General features: G+C 48.0%; 1 gene segment (V, D, J or C); it reads right to left on the reverse strand.

Annotated features, from left to right (window-relative positions):
• Nucleotides 1-8,128: 8,128 nt before the first annotated feature.
• Nucleotides 8,129-15,502, reverse strand: LOC115097638. The segment is given in 3 exon segments: nucleotides 8,129-8,186; nucleotides 15,028-15,331; nucleotides 15,419-15,502. Coding segments are annotated over 3 exon segments (411 nt in total).
• Between the last annotated feature and the right edge of the window lie 401 nt (nucleotides 15,503-15,903).

Raw genomic sequence — 15,903 nt, forward strand, 5'->3', positions numbered from 1 at the left:
GGAGTAGGATAAGGGAGTTTCCCTCCCACAGATCTTACTGTAATGTGGATCCTGGACTATGGCAGAGGGAAAGAGAAGGAAGCAACACACCCTCTCCCTCCATCTCTCAGTGCTTTCAGCTCATCATGTCTAACACCTGCTCTGTGCTCTTCCTCTTTGTGTGACAGTGACAGATCAGTCTGGGTTTTTGTCAGGCGCTGTATCACAGTGGGATGCTGAGATAGTTGGATACCACTTTGCACAGTAATAGAGAGCGGTGTCTGTAACTTCTGCATTCTTTATGAGGAACTGATACACCGTCCCAGCGCTGTTCAGAGTGGCTGAGAAATGGGCTGATGATATTCCAGACACATAGATTGGTGCTGAGTACGTATGATGATGATACAGGAGGAGCTTCGGTACCTCTCCTGGGATCTGGCTCAGTAAGTGTATAGCATAGCCTTCCTTTAGTCCAACATCACAGGTAAAAGTTGCACTTCGTCCGAGACTCACAGAGAGAACAGCAGGCGACAGCATAGGAGTCTGAGACTGAACATCTGGAGAAAGAACAGAAAGAATTGTTAAATTAATATTTGCACCATTATGTTTATGGATAATCCAGTTTATACATATATCAGTTTCATGCCATGTATGGCATGAAACTGATATATGTATAAACTGGATTATTTTGGATATAAACTGGATTATTTTGTATGTATACCTGAAATCCAAACTAAGATCCAGAACAGCAAAGTTTGTGGCAGCCTCATTGTAAGGATGACGTTCTCTTGGTTCCAGCTCTGATCTGTGCTGTAGAGATAGAAGCATAAATACCAGTAACAGGGAAATTCAGAATATTTTATTTGGATATATGCAAATCATTATTGATCCCCAGGATTAAACATTCACATATGGAAATCAGTGCTTGTAAAATCTGTCTCATAACCTACAAGCAGAGGAGATCTGTGTTATTCTGCTTTCACACATTTCACTCAGGTGCATCAGACTTGGTGGTTAGTAGAGATGTGAATCGTGTGATCGATCACCTTAACGATCGATTTCGGCTGGGAGGGGGAGGGAATCGGATCGTCGCCGTTTGGGTTTTTTAAATATCGTGAAAATCGAAAACCGGCACACTAAAACATCCCTAAAACCCACCCTGACCCTTTAAAATAAATCCCCACCCTCCCGAACCCCCCCAAAATGCCTTAAATTACCTGGGGTCCAGAGGAAGGGTCCCGGTGCGATCATTTACTCTCGGACCTCCGGTGCTTGCAGAAATGGCGCCGGCGCTACCTTTGCCTTGTCATATGACAGGTCAAAGGTAGCGCCGGCGCCATTTTGTTTTTTGTCCCCCGAGGTCAGGAGCGTTGGAGATCGCTCCCGGACCCCCGCTGGACCCCCAGGGACTTTTGGCCAGCTTGGGGGGGCCTCCTGACCCCCACAAGACTTGCCAAAAGTCCAGCGGGGGTCCAGAACGACCTCCTGCAGTCGAATCGTGTTGTCTACGGCTGGCGCCATTTTGCGCAAAATGGCGGCACAAAATGGCGCCGGCCGTAGACAACACAATTCGACTGCAGAAGGTCGTTCCGGACCCCCGCTGGACTTTTGGCAAGTCTTGTGGGGGTCAGGAGGGCCCCCCAAGCTGGCCAAAAGTCCCTGGGGGTCCAGCGGGGGTCCGGGAGCGATCTCCTGCCGCGAATCGTTTTTCCGTACGGAAAAACCAAAGGTAGCGCCGGCGCCATTTCTACAAGCACTGGAGGTCCGAGAGTGGAAGAGCACAGCGGGACCCTTCCTCTGGACCCCAGGTAATTTAAGGCATTTTGGGGGGGTTCGGGAGGGTGGGGGATTTATTTTAAAGGGTCGGGGTGGGTTTTAGGGTTTTTTTAGTGTGCCGGTTTTCCCGCCCTCCCCTTTCCCCCGATTTACGATTTTTTGACGATAAATCGGGGGAATTGTTATTGTATCGCGACTCTAACGATTTTTGACGATTTAAAATATATCGGACGATATTTTAAATTGTCAAAAAACGATTCACATCCCTAGTGGTTAGCTGCTTAGTTTATATTAAAAAAAAAAGACCAAAGGTCCAGCTTCTTTCTGACTCTGTGACTCCTCTCTCTTTGGGTGTAATGCAGTGAAAAAAGAGATTTGAACTTGGTCGTGGTTCAGAGATTTATAGTTTTCTAAATACTTGATAGTCACAATCCTATCGAAGCTCCCTGAGATTTCCACACACAGGCACCATCCAAGATACACAAGGTTCAATGGACTGTTCCTAAAGACACACAGGCATCATCCAAGATACAGAAGGTTCAATGGACTGTTCCTAAAGACACACAGGCATCATCCAAGATACACAAGGTTCAATGGACTGTTCCTAAAGACACACAGGCACCATCCAAGTTACAGAAGGTTCAATGGAATGTTCCTAAAGACACACAGGCACCATCCAAGATACACAAGGTTCAATGGACTGTTCCTAAAGACACACAGGCACCATCCAAGATACACAAGGTTCAATGGACTGTTCCTAAAGACACACAGGCACGATCCAAGATACACAAGGTTCAATGGACTGTTCCTAAAGCACACAGGCACCATCCAAGATACACAAGGTTCAATGGACTGTTCCTAAAGACACACAGGCACGATCCAAGATACACAAGGTTCAATGGACTGTTCCTAAAGCACACAGGCACCATCCAAGATACACAAGGTTCAATGGACTGTTCCTAAAGCACACAGGCACCATCCAAGATACACAAGATTCAATGGACTGTTCCTAAAGCACACTGGCACCATCCAAGATACACAAGGTTCAATGGAATGTTCCTAAAGACACACCGGCACCATCCAAGATACACAAGGTTCAATGGACTGTTCCTAAAGATACACAGGCACCATCCAAGATACACAAGGTTCAATGGATTGTTCCTAAAGACACACAGGCACCATCCAAGATACACAAGGTTCAATGGACTGTTCCTAAAGCACACAGGCACCATCCAAGATACACAAGGTTCAATGGACTGTTCCTAAAGACACACAGGCATCATCCAAGATACACAAGATTCAATGAACTGTTCCTAAAGATACACAGGCACCATCCAAGATACTTGGAAACTCTCCTGCTACATCAAGGACATTTTCTCTTCATAACGAACAGTTTTGTGCTCCGGAGGGAGGCGGTGTCCAACCAGACCTCTCAGAAGCTGATCCAAACCTACTCCGTGACCGCTTCCTTCTTCTATGGGGTCCGAGGAGGAACATGAAGAATGAAGTTAACAACAATACATCTTTTATTCTAGTGATTCCACAACCATGGCGTGGCCAGGTTGGTGCCAACAGGCTCTAACTTACCAGAAACTAACTAGGTTAGCATTGACAATTTGGTGATGGCCGAGTACCAGCTATGTTGCTGTTACTATGTGAAATTATTTATTTGTTGAATTGAAATATTGTATCTGCTCTGTCCCATGTGTTGGTAGGTAACAATGTTACAGTTATATAATTATACCAAAATGACATAGACAAATAAACAATCAAATAGAAATTACAACAGTCATCTTTCTATAATCTGCCATTCAAAACAGATATGAAATTTGATTTTCTCTTCCTGCAGTGTGTCTGATGCCGATATTCAGTGCTAACCTTTTAAATAAACACCACAGACTGCGCAGTTCACTTCAGACCATTGTAAGTGTGCACCCTGCTGCCAAGTCCTTGAAAAACTGATAGCAGTCAGGTACCATCTGGCAAGTCTATGGGGGATCTAGGTGACTGGATGTTAGGCAGGAGCTTCACTATTTTTCTGGCAACAGCACTGCTAGTTTGCTGGTTTAGACAGGAGTGCTGGAAGTGCTGGGTGTTAGAGTAAGTACGGGAACTTGTATGTCAAGCTACTCAGCAAAATAGAGAACCAAGGAGAGATAACAACAAGAGAAGAACCAAAGAGAGATAACAACAAGAGAAGAAGCAAAGAGAGATAACAACAAGAGAAGAAGCAATACCCTAAGAGTGGTCAAACCTCTGCAGCTGGGATATATCCTTAAACCAGAACAGCCAACGGCAGGTTTTCATGTTGGTGAATATTTTAAAGTCTTGTACAATCCATGTAACATGATCCCAGCGGGTTGGAATTTGGTGACTTTTCATCATTTTTGATGATCTTTGATTGCTGAAAATTTTATCCCACCCCCTTCGATGTTTGCTCCACAATTCATACTCCCTAGAACAGCCGGCAGCACGTTTTCTTGCTGGTGAATTTTCTCAATTTCCGCTCATCCTGCTTCATCTTTTGAGGTCCTTTGACTTCTATCTACCACCCTGACACTTGTATCTAACAGAGCATCAATTTGTTCATGATACAAATTTGTTTTCTTTCACTGATAGAGCCTAAAATAGAAGTTGCATAAAAGTGTGCCAGCGGCTGTTCTAAGGTGTAAAAGAAGTTGTCTGTTCTCGTGTTTTAATAGAACAGAACAGAAAATGAACCGGGCAGGGTGGATGGTGCAGTTGGTATTCATTTACCATTATGGTTCAGAGAAATCTCAAAGGCATTTAGCTGATGAATTGTATTTACCCAGGTAACAAGGTTTGACTGAATATTGCCCTCCATGAATATGATCAGAAGCATGATTGGCTGCCCTCGTGCACGGACCTTTAACCACACTAAAAGGAGGCATTCCTGTGGGGGGGGGGGGGGGGGGAGAGGCAGGAGTTAGTGTTTCACCTGTGGGAGTAAAATAATGCACATATAGATTACTTTCAACTGTACGCACACTATTACATTGTAACTTGTCTTGGGTACTTGCGTAGAAGTGCATGGGTGGTCATTATTTGGCCCTCCCATGGCCACCTACACAAATAACAGGTGCAGACTGGATATTAGCATAAAATAAGCAGAGTAACAGCACATGCATAGTTTGAAACTGCTCGGGCTCTGTAAAAATTTCTCCCCTACGTAACTAATTAGGTGTCATGGTTGTGAGAGGACTGTGGTTCTCTCATGCCAGGTACAGCGAATGCTTCTTCCACAGTATCCCCAAAGCCTCCTATATCAATGAGAAAAAAGCAAGACCAGGAATCACACCCAAGCCTTCTGCATGGCAGTGAGCAGCATGACCAGTAGTAAATCGGACCAGTCCCTAAGATCGTGTGCTTCACATATTACAATTCATCAAAAGGGCCTGGAGTTAATGACAAATTGTGACCTTGGGATGGACTACAAGGCAGAACCTAGAATTAATGGACCAGATTGTACATTTTATATGAGTCACTAACCCAGACTGTGCAGTGAGGGTGAGATACAGACAGAGCATGGGGCCAGTGACCCAGATTATACACAGGAGTCAGTAATCCAGGCTGTGCAGTGAGGGTGAGATACAGACAGAGCCTGGGGCCAGTGACCCAGATTATGCACAGGAGTCAGTAACTCAGACTGTGTAGTGAGGGTGAGATACAGACAGAGCCTGGGACCAGTGACCCATATTATGCACAGGAGTCAGTAATCCAGGCTGTGCAGTGAGGCTGAGATACAGACAGAGCCTGGGGCCAGTGACCCAGATTATGCACAGGAGTCAGTAACCCAGTCTCTGCAGTGAGGGTGAGATACAGACAGAGCCTGGGGCCAGTGAGCCAGATTATGCACAGGAGTCAGTAACCCAGACTGTGCAGTGAGAGTGCGATACAGACAGAGCCTGTGGCCAGTGACCCAGATTATGCACAGGAGTCAGTAACCCAGACTGTGCAGTGAGGGTGAGATATAGACAGAGCCTGGGGCCAGTGACCCAGATTATGCACAGGAGTCAGTAACCCAGACTGTGCAGTGAGGGTGAGATACAGACAGAGCCTGGGGCCAGTGACCCAGATTATGCACAGGAGTCAGTAACCCAGGCTGTGCAGTGAGGGTGCGATACAGACAGAGCCTGGGGCCAGTGACCCAGATTATGCACAGGAATCAGTAACCCAGACTGTGCAGTGAGGGTGAGATACAGACAGAGCCTGGGGCCAGTGACCCAGATTATGCACAGGAGTCAGTAACCCAGACTGTGCAGTGAGGGTGAGATACAGACAGAGCCTGGGGCCAGTGACTCAGATTATGCACAGGAGTCAGTAACTCAGACTGTGCAGTGAGGGTGAGATACAGACAGAGCCTGGGACCAGTGACCCATATTATGCACAGGAGTCAGTAACCCAGGCTATGCAGTGAGAGTGAGATACAGACAGAGCCTGGGGCCAGTGACCCAGATTATGCACAGGAGTCAGTAACCCAGAATGTGCAGTGAGGGTGAGATACAGACAGAGCCTGGGGCCAGTGACTCAGATTATGCACAGGAGTCAGTAACCCAGGCTGTGCAGTGAGAGTGAGATACAGACAGAGCCTGGGGCCAGTGACCCAGATTATGCACAGGAGTCAGTAACCCAGACTGTGCAGTGAGAGTGCGATACAGACAGAGCCTGTGGCCAGTGACCCAGATTATGCACAGGAGTCAGTAACCCAGACTGTGCAGTGTGGGTGAGATATAGACAGAGCCTGGGGCCAGTGACCCAGATTATGCACAGGAGTCAGTAACCCAGGCTGTGCAGTGAGAGTGAGATACAGACAGAGCCTGGGGCCAGTGACCCATATTATGCACAGGAGTCAGTAACCCAGACTGTGCAGTGAGGGTGAGATACAGACAGAGCCTGGGGCCAGTGACCCAGATTATGCACAGGAGTCAGTAACTCAGACTGTGCAGTGAGGGTGAGATACAGACAGAGCCTGGGGCCAGTGACCCATATTATGCACAGGAGTCAGTAACCCAGGCTGTGCAGTGAGAGTGAGATACAGACAGAGCCTGGGGCCAGTGACCCAGATTATGCACAGGAGTCAGTAACCCAGACTGTGCAGTGAGGGTGAGATACAGACAGAGCCTGGGGCCAGTGACCCAGATTATGCACAGGAGTCAGTAACCCAGACTGTGCAGTGAGGGTGAGATACAGACAGAGCCTGGGGCCAGTGACTCAGATTATGCACAGGAGTCAGTAACCCAGACTGTGCAATGAGGGTGAGATACAGACAGAGCCTGGGGCCAGTGACTCAGATTATGCACAGGAGTCAGTAACCCAGACTGTGCAGTGAGGGTGAGATACAGACAGAGCCTGGGGCCAGTGACTCAGATTATGCACAGGAGTCAGTAACCCAGACTGTGCGGTGAGGGTGAGATACAGACAGAACCTGGGGCCAGTGACCCAGATTATGCACAGGAGTCAGTAACCCAGGCTGTGCAGTGAGAGTGAGATACAGACAGAGCCTGGGGCCAGTGACCCAGATTATGCACAGGAGTCAGTAACCCAGACTGTGCAGTGAGGGTGAGATACAGACAGAGCCTGGGGCCAGTGACTCAGATTATGCACAGGAGTCAGTAACCCAGGCTGTGCAGTGAGAGTGAGATACAGACAGAGCCTGGGGCCAGTGACCCAGATTATGCACAGGAGTCAGTAACCCAGACTGTGCAGTGAGAGTGCGATACAGACAGAGCCTGTGGCCAGTGACCCAGATTATGCACAGGAGTCAGTAACCCAGACTGTGCAGTGAGGGTGAGATATAGACAGAGCCTGGGGCCAGTGACCCAGATTATGCACAGGAGTCAGTAACCCAGGCTGTGCAGTGAGAGTGAGATACAGACAGAGCCTGGGGCCAGTGACCCATATTATGCACAGGAGTCAGTAACCCAGACTGTGCAGTGAGGGTGAGATACAGACAGAGCCTGGGGCCAGTGACCCAGATTATGCACAGGAGTCAGTAACCCAGACTGTGCAGTGAGGGTGAGATACAGACAGAGCCTGGGGCCAGTGACTCAGATTATGCACAGGAGTCAGTAACCCAGGCTGTGCAGTGAGGGTGAGATACAGACAGAGCCTGGGGCCAGTGACTCAGATTATGCACAGGAGTCAGTAACCCAGGCTGTGCAGTGAGGGTGAGATACAGACAGAGCCTGGGGCCAGTGACCCAGATTATGCACAGGAGTCAGTAACCCAGACTGTGCAGTGAGGGTGAGATACAGACAGAGCCTGGGGCCAGTGATCCAGATTATGCACAGGAGTCAGTAACCCAGGCTGTGCACCTGCTCTGTGCTCTTCCTCTTTGTGTGACAGTGACAGATCAGGCTGGGTTTTTGTCAGGCACTGTATCACAGTGGTATCCTGGGGGACTGTTATACCATTTATAACAGTAATAGAGAGCGGTGTCTGTAACTTCTACATTCTTTATGAGGAGCTGATACTCCATCCCAGCGCTGTTCACAGAGGCTGAGAAATGGGCTGAGGATATTCCCGGCCCATACTTTGGTGCTGTCCAGGAGTGATGGTGATACAGGAGGAGCTTCGGTGCCTCTCCTGGGATCTGGCTCAGGAAGAGTGTAGCACTTCCATCCTTTACTCCAACATCACAGGTAAAAGTTGCACTTTGTCCGAGACTCACAGAGAGAACAGCAGGTGACAGCACAGGAGGCTGAGACTGAACACCTGGAAACCAGAACAGAAAATGTTAAATTAATATTTGCACCATTATTATTAAGAGTTTTTCAGCTGATAAATATCCAGTGCCTTACATACCTGCAATGCAGAGCAGGACAGAGAATAACAAGGTCTGGGGCAGCCTCATTGTGAGGGTGAAGTTCTCCTGCTCCCAGCTCTGATCTGTGCTGTAACCTGAAGGCAGACACTTGGTGGGAGCATAAATACCAGAAACGGGGAGACCCCCGGGGAGTGTACATGCAAATTAGTAATGTGTCCTAGTTCTGGAGTTACATTTGCACATATGGAAATTAGAGCTAGTAAAACCCATCTCATACTGTGCACTCAGAGCTGCTGCTTCATTCCTTTTTATTATTTATTGAATTTTTCACATTTACAGACAGCAAAAAGCCAGGCCCCAGAAAATATCAGGTTCATCATGGAAGGAAACCATTTACCATTTTACATAATAATTTCCCATAACCTGAAGTTACAATAAAGTGGATGGGGGCAGTAACCATCAATAGAGCAATACCCCATAGAAATGGAAAAAGGGAAGAGGATGGAATGCAGATCTGTATTCATTCACCGACGACAGGGACAGGAGCTACTTCTTGGTCCCATTGATGAGAGTCCAGAAACAACTCTAACTGGGGAGGGTCATAAAAAATATCTCTGTCACCAGTTATCTTCATAACACATTTACATAGGAAACAAATAACTTCCTGATCCCCATCTGTCGTGCACGCATACGTAGAACTAGAAATTTCCTCCGTCCTTGCTGTGTTGCCTTAGATACATCTGGGTACATCCAGACCTTTTGGCCCAGATAGAGGGTATTACTATTATGAAGAAATATTTTCAGAATATTTTCCCAGTCAGAAGAGAACACAAAACCTACCAGCAATGTACCCCTTTTCTCTATCTGTGCCTCTAAAGAGGATTCCAAAAACTCTGTTAAATTCAAACACACTGGCCCAGTAACTTGTTGATTTTCTCCTTCCATTTTGCTTTCTGGAAGAAAATACACTTTAGAAATCGGTGGCAGTGCTTCTGTTGAAATTTGTAATATTTCTTGTAGGTAACATCTAAATTGCTCCCTGGGCGAACTCTTAAATTTAGATCTCTCTCAGCTTTCTCTCGATTTTCCATTCTTCTAGTTAAAGCTGTTTCACCTTGTATCAGGCCATTCTGGACAGATTTTATTTGGGTAATCTTTGAGTCCATGTCTTCAATTTTTTCTGTGTGCAAAGACACAACAGAGTTTAAGTTATTAAACTGAACTTGAGTACCTTTAATAGCCGTGGTCAGAGTTATTATTGAGTTTTCCAAAAGAGAAATAGCTTGCCATAATGAATCTAAAGTCGCTACACTTGGTTTCACCAATAATGACTGAGAAGTAAAAGTTACCACTTGAGATGTTTGAGGAAAATGTCCGTTTCACTCCGTTCCACGGTGGCCCAAACACCACCTCCCTCTCGCACACAATCGAGAGTCAGCCCTTCCAGCCGTGGAGAGGAAGATAACCTGCCACCCTCGATGACAAACGCCACTTTAGACCCTGCGGGACTCTCCTCGGAGGCGCTCACCCCTTAGGACGCCTTCTGTCTCTGGGGCGTGTCCGGGCCCGCAGTCACGCCGCACAGCGGTGGAGAGGGCGTCGTCGGAGCTCCGGGACTCAACGATGTCTCTCTTATGAGCAGGGGGGGGGGGGGGGGGTTTGCTCTCCTCCCTCTGCTCTCACGGGAACCTCCGGAGCATTCACATCTGCAGGTGGGTAGAGGCCGGCTATGCTCGTCTGAACATGTGCAGGTTTTAGAGAGGCCGAGGCACCATCTCTGACCCGTCCTTTTCTCTTTGTTTGAGGCATTTAGGAAATAGTTACAAAAGCGAGCAATACAGGAACTACTACATTCCACATCCTCTCCTCACGACGCCATCTCGGAACACCCCCCATGCTGCTTCATTCTGTTTAGATTTATTCCCTGAATATTTCACTCCACGGTATTTTCATCTTCAGAGTTAAGAGAGTATAGGGGGAGGGTAATGTACAAAGGTAAAGGTTGATTCCTCCAGACCTAAACTCCCCAATCTCCTGGAAGATCCAGGAGAATAGTCAGTCTTCTGCCCTTCCTCCTGCTGGGTAAACCAGAGTGAATCCTTATCTACTGTGACTCAAGCAGATGACCAGTGGCAATGGGAACAGAGGGACGAAGGCTCATGCTCATTGTCTGAGTTGCTGCGTGCATGGACCCTTGGCCCGAGGTGGTGTTGGTGCCACCTGTGGGGGGAACCCCCACAGGTCCCCACCATCGGGTGGCGAGGCCGGATGGGAAGCAGAGGCTAGCTGGAGCTTCGCCACTACCAGCCCAAATTTCCCACAGGTTGAGCCCTTGAGTACCAGGGCCGGCTGATTTTAGAGGGGCCTCTGGCAACGTCATCACTAGGGCCACGGGAACTTTTCCCACCGTGGCCTCTTTAAATTCTGACCAGTGGCGCACGCCCCTAGGAGCAGGGGCCAAGCAAGGCGGCTGCGACAGCAAGTGCGGCATGGCATCATTCCTTCACTGAGGCTGGGAGGTGGCCCTTGCGGAGGTCGAGGCAGCAGCACCCCCTCCACCACGGAGGGGGAGGCAAGGAGCAGTCCAGGGCTGAGCTGGAGAGCTGGGAAGCGGCAGGACCGCAGCAGCATCCGGCAGGTGCGGCTGGAACGAGAAGGGCCTCAGCCCGGGCCTGCTGCTGGGAGGTAGTAACCGCCGTAACAAGCCAGCTACTCCCCGCTTTTTTTGTGAATGCAAATCTTTTTCCACGTTTCCTCTTGCCGTTGAAGCTTAGAGCATTGTTGGAGTCACATTAACCATGTGTATGTTTATTGAATAAGGGTATTATCTCCAGGCAGTAGCCGTCATTCCCGTGAGCCACCCACTCTTCATTCATGTCCTCTAGATTTTTTGGATCCACAGTGTTTATCCCACGCCCCTTTGAAGTCCTTCACCACTTCCTCCGGAAGGGCATTCCAGGCATCCACCACCCTTCTCTGTGAAGAAATACTTCCTGACATTGGTTCTGAGTCTTCCTCCCTGGAGCTTCAAATCGTGATCTCTGGTTCTGCTGATTTTTTTCCGACAGAAAATGTTTGTCGTTATCTTGGGATCATTAAAACCTTTCAAGTATCTGGAAGTCTGTATCATGTCACCTCTGCTCCTCCTTTCTTCCAGGGTGTACATATTTAGATTCTTCAATCTCTCCTCATAAGTCATTCGATGAAGACCATACACCCTTTTGGTCTCCCTTCTATGGACCGCCTCCATCTTGTCTCTGTCTCTTCGGAGATACGGTCTCCAGAACTGAACACAGTACTCCAGGTGAGGCCTCACCAAGGACCTGTGCAAGGGGATAATCACTTCCCTTTTCCTACTCGATATTGCCTTGTCACATTGTTTCGCCGACTTCAGATCATTAGACACTATCACCCCAAGGTCTCTCTCCTGCTCCGTGCACATCAGCCTTTCTCCCCCCATCGAATACAGTTTGTTCGGATTTCCACTCCCCATATGCATGACTCTGCACTTCTTGGTATTGAATCTCAGCTGCCATATCTTCGACCACTCTTCCAGCTTCCTTAAATCCCATCTCATTCTCTCCACTCCTTCCAGCGTGTCCACTCTGTTGCATATCTTAGTGTCATCCGCAAAAAGACAAACCTTACCTTCTATCCCGTCCGCAATGTCGCTCACAAAGATATTGAACAGGACCGTTCCCAACACGGATCCTTGCAGTACACTGCTTAAAACCGCTCTCTCTTCAGAGAGAGTTCCATTTACCATCACACACTGTCTTCTGTCCATCAACCAGTTTGAAATCCAGTCCACCACCTCGGCACTCATTCCTAAGCTTCTCATTTTATTCACCAGTCTCCTGTGCGGGACCGTATCAAAAGCTTTGCTGAAATCCAAGTAGATGACATCAAGTGCTCTTCCTTGATCCAATTCCTTGGTTACCCAGTCAAAAAAGTCTATCAAATTTGTCTGACAGGATCTTCCCCTGGTGAATCCATGCTGCCTCTGGTCCATCAATTCTCCCGACTGTAGATAGTTCACTATTCTCTCTTTCAACATTGACTCCATTACTTTTCCCACCACTGAAGTGAGGCTAACTGGTCTGTAGTTACTAGAGATGTGAATCGTGTCCTCGATCGTCTTAACGATCGATTTCGGCTGGGAGGGGGAGGGAATCGTATTGTTGCCGTTTGGGTGTGTAAACTATCGTGAAAAATCGTTAAAATCGTGAGCCGGCACACTAAACCCCCCTAAAACCCACCCCGACCCTTTAAATTAAATCCCCCACCCTCCCGAACCCCCCCCCCCAAATGCTTTAAATTACCTGGGGATCCGGCGGTGGTCCAGAACGGCGGCGGTCGGGAACGGTCCCCTCAATAGAATCGTGTTGTCTTCAGCCGGCGCCATTTTTCAAATGGCCGCCGCAAAATGGCGGCGGCCATAGACAAAAACGATTCGACGGAGGAGGTCGTTCCGGACCCCCGCTGGACTTTTGGCAAGTCTTGTGGGGGTCAGGAGGCCCCCCCAAGCTGGCCAAAAGTTTCCTGGGAGTCCAGCGGGGTTCCGGGAGCGATTTCTTGCCGCGAATCGTTTTCGTACGGAAAATGGCGCCGGCAGGAGATCGACTGCAGGAGGTCGTTCAGCGGGGGTTCTGGACCGCCGCTGAATGACCTCCTGCACTCGATCTCCTGCCGGCGCCATTTTCCGTACAAAAATGATTCGCGGCAAGAAATCGCTCCCGGAACCCCGCTGGACTCCCAGGAAACTTTTGGCCAGCTTGGGGGGGCCTCCTGACCCCCACAAGACTTGCCAAAAGTCCAGCGGGGGTCTGGAACGACCTCCTCCGTCGAATCGTTTTTGTCTATGGCCGCCGCCATTTTGCAGCGGCCATTTTGAAAAATGGTGCCGGCTGAAGACAACACGATTCTATTGAGGGGGCCGTTCCGGACCGCCGCCGTTCTGGACCACCGCCAGATCCCCAGGTAATTTAAAGCATTGGGGGGGGGGGGGGTTCGGGAGGGTGGGGGATTTAATTTAAAGGGTCGGGGGTGGGTTTTAGAGGGTTTTAGTGTGCCGGTTTTCCTGCCCTCCCCCTTCCCCCGATTTACGATTTTTTAACGATAAATCGGGGGAATTGGTATTGTATCGTGGCCCTAACAATTTTTTGACGATTTAAAATATATCGGACGATATTTTAAATCGTCAAAAAACGATTCACATCCCTAGTAGTTACCAGCCTCTTTTCTGTTCCCACTCTTGTGAAGCGGGACCACCAACGCTCTTCTCCAATCACTCGGCACCACTCCCGTTTCTAGGGATCTATTGAACAGGTCACACAGCGGACCCGCCAGCTCATCTCTGAGCTCCCTCAGTATCTTGGGATGAACCTCATCAGGCCCCATGGCTTTGTCCACTTTCAGTTTCACCAGCTCTTCCCATACATTTTCTACTGTAAATGGAGTTACATCTACTCCACTCCCCTCCAGTATCTTGTTAACTAGCGACGGTCCTTCTCCAGGGTCATCTTTAGTGAACACAGAACTGAAGTATTTGTTTAATATTTCTGCCATTTCTTCGTCTCTCTCCACACATTGATCTTTTCCACCTTTCAATTTCGCTATCCCACTTTGAATTTTTCTCTTTTCACTGATGTATCTGAAAAATGTTTTGTCACCTCTCTTTACCTCCTTGGCAATCCTCTGTTCCGCTTGACTTTTTGCCGTCTTGATTAATTTCTTTGTCTCCCTCAGTTCTACCAGATATTCTTCTTTGTGCTCCTCCCTTTGGGATCTCTTATATTTCTTGAACGCAGTTCTTTTAGCCTTTATTTTGTCAGCCACCTCCTTTGAGAACCAGATAGGTTTCATTTTGCTTCTGCTTTTCATTACTTTTCTAACATATAGATTAGTTGCCTTGGTGCTCTGAGTCAGGTGGGAAGGTGCAGTGTGCAGAAGGGAGGAGCATTTCTTGGATGACTTGCTGTTCCTGGTCTCCTGGTGCAGGCGGCAAGTGACATGAGGGGTTGCAGTATCTCTGGGGTCCCTCTGATCCTGGCTGAAATGAGTCAATGCCCAGTACTACTTGTTTGGGGCAGTGCTGTGATAAAGGCTGAGGTCACTGGGGCAAGTGGGATTTGGACCACAGACTTTACCATCATCACTAGGAAATTCAGAATCTCGCTGCTCTTTACCAAGATTATTACATTTGGGATGAGACAGAGATAGAGCCTGGAGTCAGTGACCCAGACTGTGGCCTGGAGTAGGATATGGGAGTTTCCCTCCCACAGATCTTGCTGTGATGTGGATCCTGGACTATGGTGGAGGGAAGGAGAAGGAAGCAACACACCCTCTCCCTCCATCACTCAGTGCTTTCAGCTCATCATGTCTAACACCTGCTCTGTGCTCTTCCTCTTTGTGTGACAGTGACAGATCAGTCTGGGTTTTTGTCAGGCGCTGTATCACAGTGGGATGCTGAGATACTTGGATACCATTTCAGACAGTAATAGAGAGCGGTGTCTGTAACTTCTGCATTCCTTATGAGGAGCTGATACTCCGTCCCAGCGCTGTTCACAGTGGCTGAGAAATGGGCTGAGGATATTCCCGGCCCATACTGTGGTGCTGAGTAGGAGTGATGGTGAATCAGGAGGCGCTTTGGTGACTCTCCTGGGATCTGACTCAGGAAGCGTGTATCAGAGTCATCCTTTACTCCAACATCACAGATAAAAGTTGTACTTTCCCCACGACTCACAGAGAGAATGGAAGGCGAGAGCACAGGAGTCTGAGACTGAACAGCTGGAAAACAGAACAGAAAATGTTATAATATTTGCATCATATTTATTATGAGTATTTCAGCTGATAAATATCCAGTGCCTTCCATACCTGCAATCCAGAGCAGGACAGAGAATAACAAGGTCTGGGGCAGCCTCATTGTGAGGGTGAAGTTCTCCTGCTCCCAGCTCTGATCTGTGCTGTAAACTGAAAGCAGACACTTGGTGGGAGCTTAAATACCAGAAACGGGGAGACCCCTGGGGGTGTACATGCAAATTAGTAATGTGTCCTAGTTCTGGAGTTATATATGCACATATGGAAATTAGAGCTAGTAAAACCCATCTCATACTGTGCACTCAGAGCTGCTGCTTCATTCTTTTTTATTATTTATTGAATTGTTCACATTTACAGACAGCAAAAAGCCATGCCCCAGAAAATATCAGGTTCATCATGAAAGGAAACCATTTACCATTTTACATAATAATTTTCCCATAAGCTGAAGATACAATAAAGTGGGTGGGTTGAGTAACCATCAATAGAGCAATACCCCATAGAAATGGAAAAAGGGAAGAGGATGGAATGTAGATCTCTATTCA

Source organism: Rhinatrema bivittatum, chromosome 8 (genome assembly GCF_901001135.1).
Source record: "Rhinatrema bivittatum chromosome 8, aRhiBiv1.1, whole genome shotgun sequence".
Classification (NCBI taxonomy): domain Eukaryota; kingdom Metazoa; phylum Chordata; class Amphibia; order Gymnophiona; family Rhinatrematidae; genus Rhinatrema; species Rhinatrema bivittatum.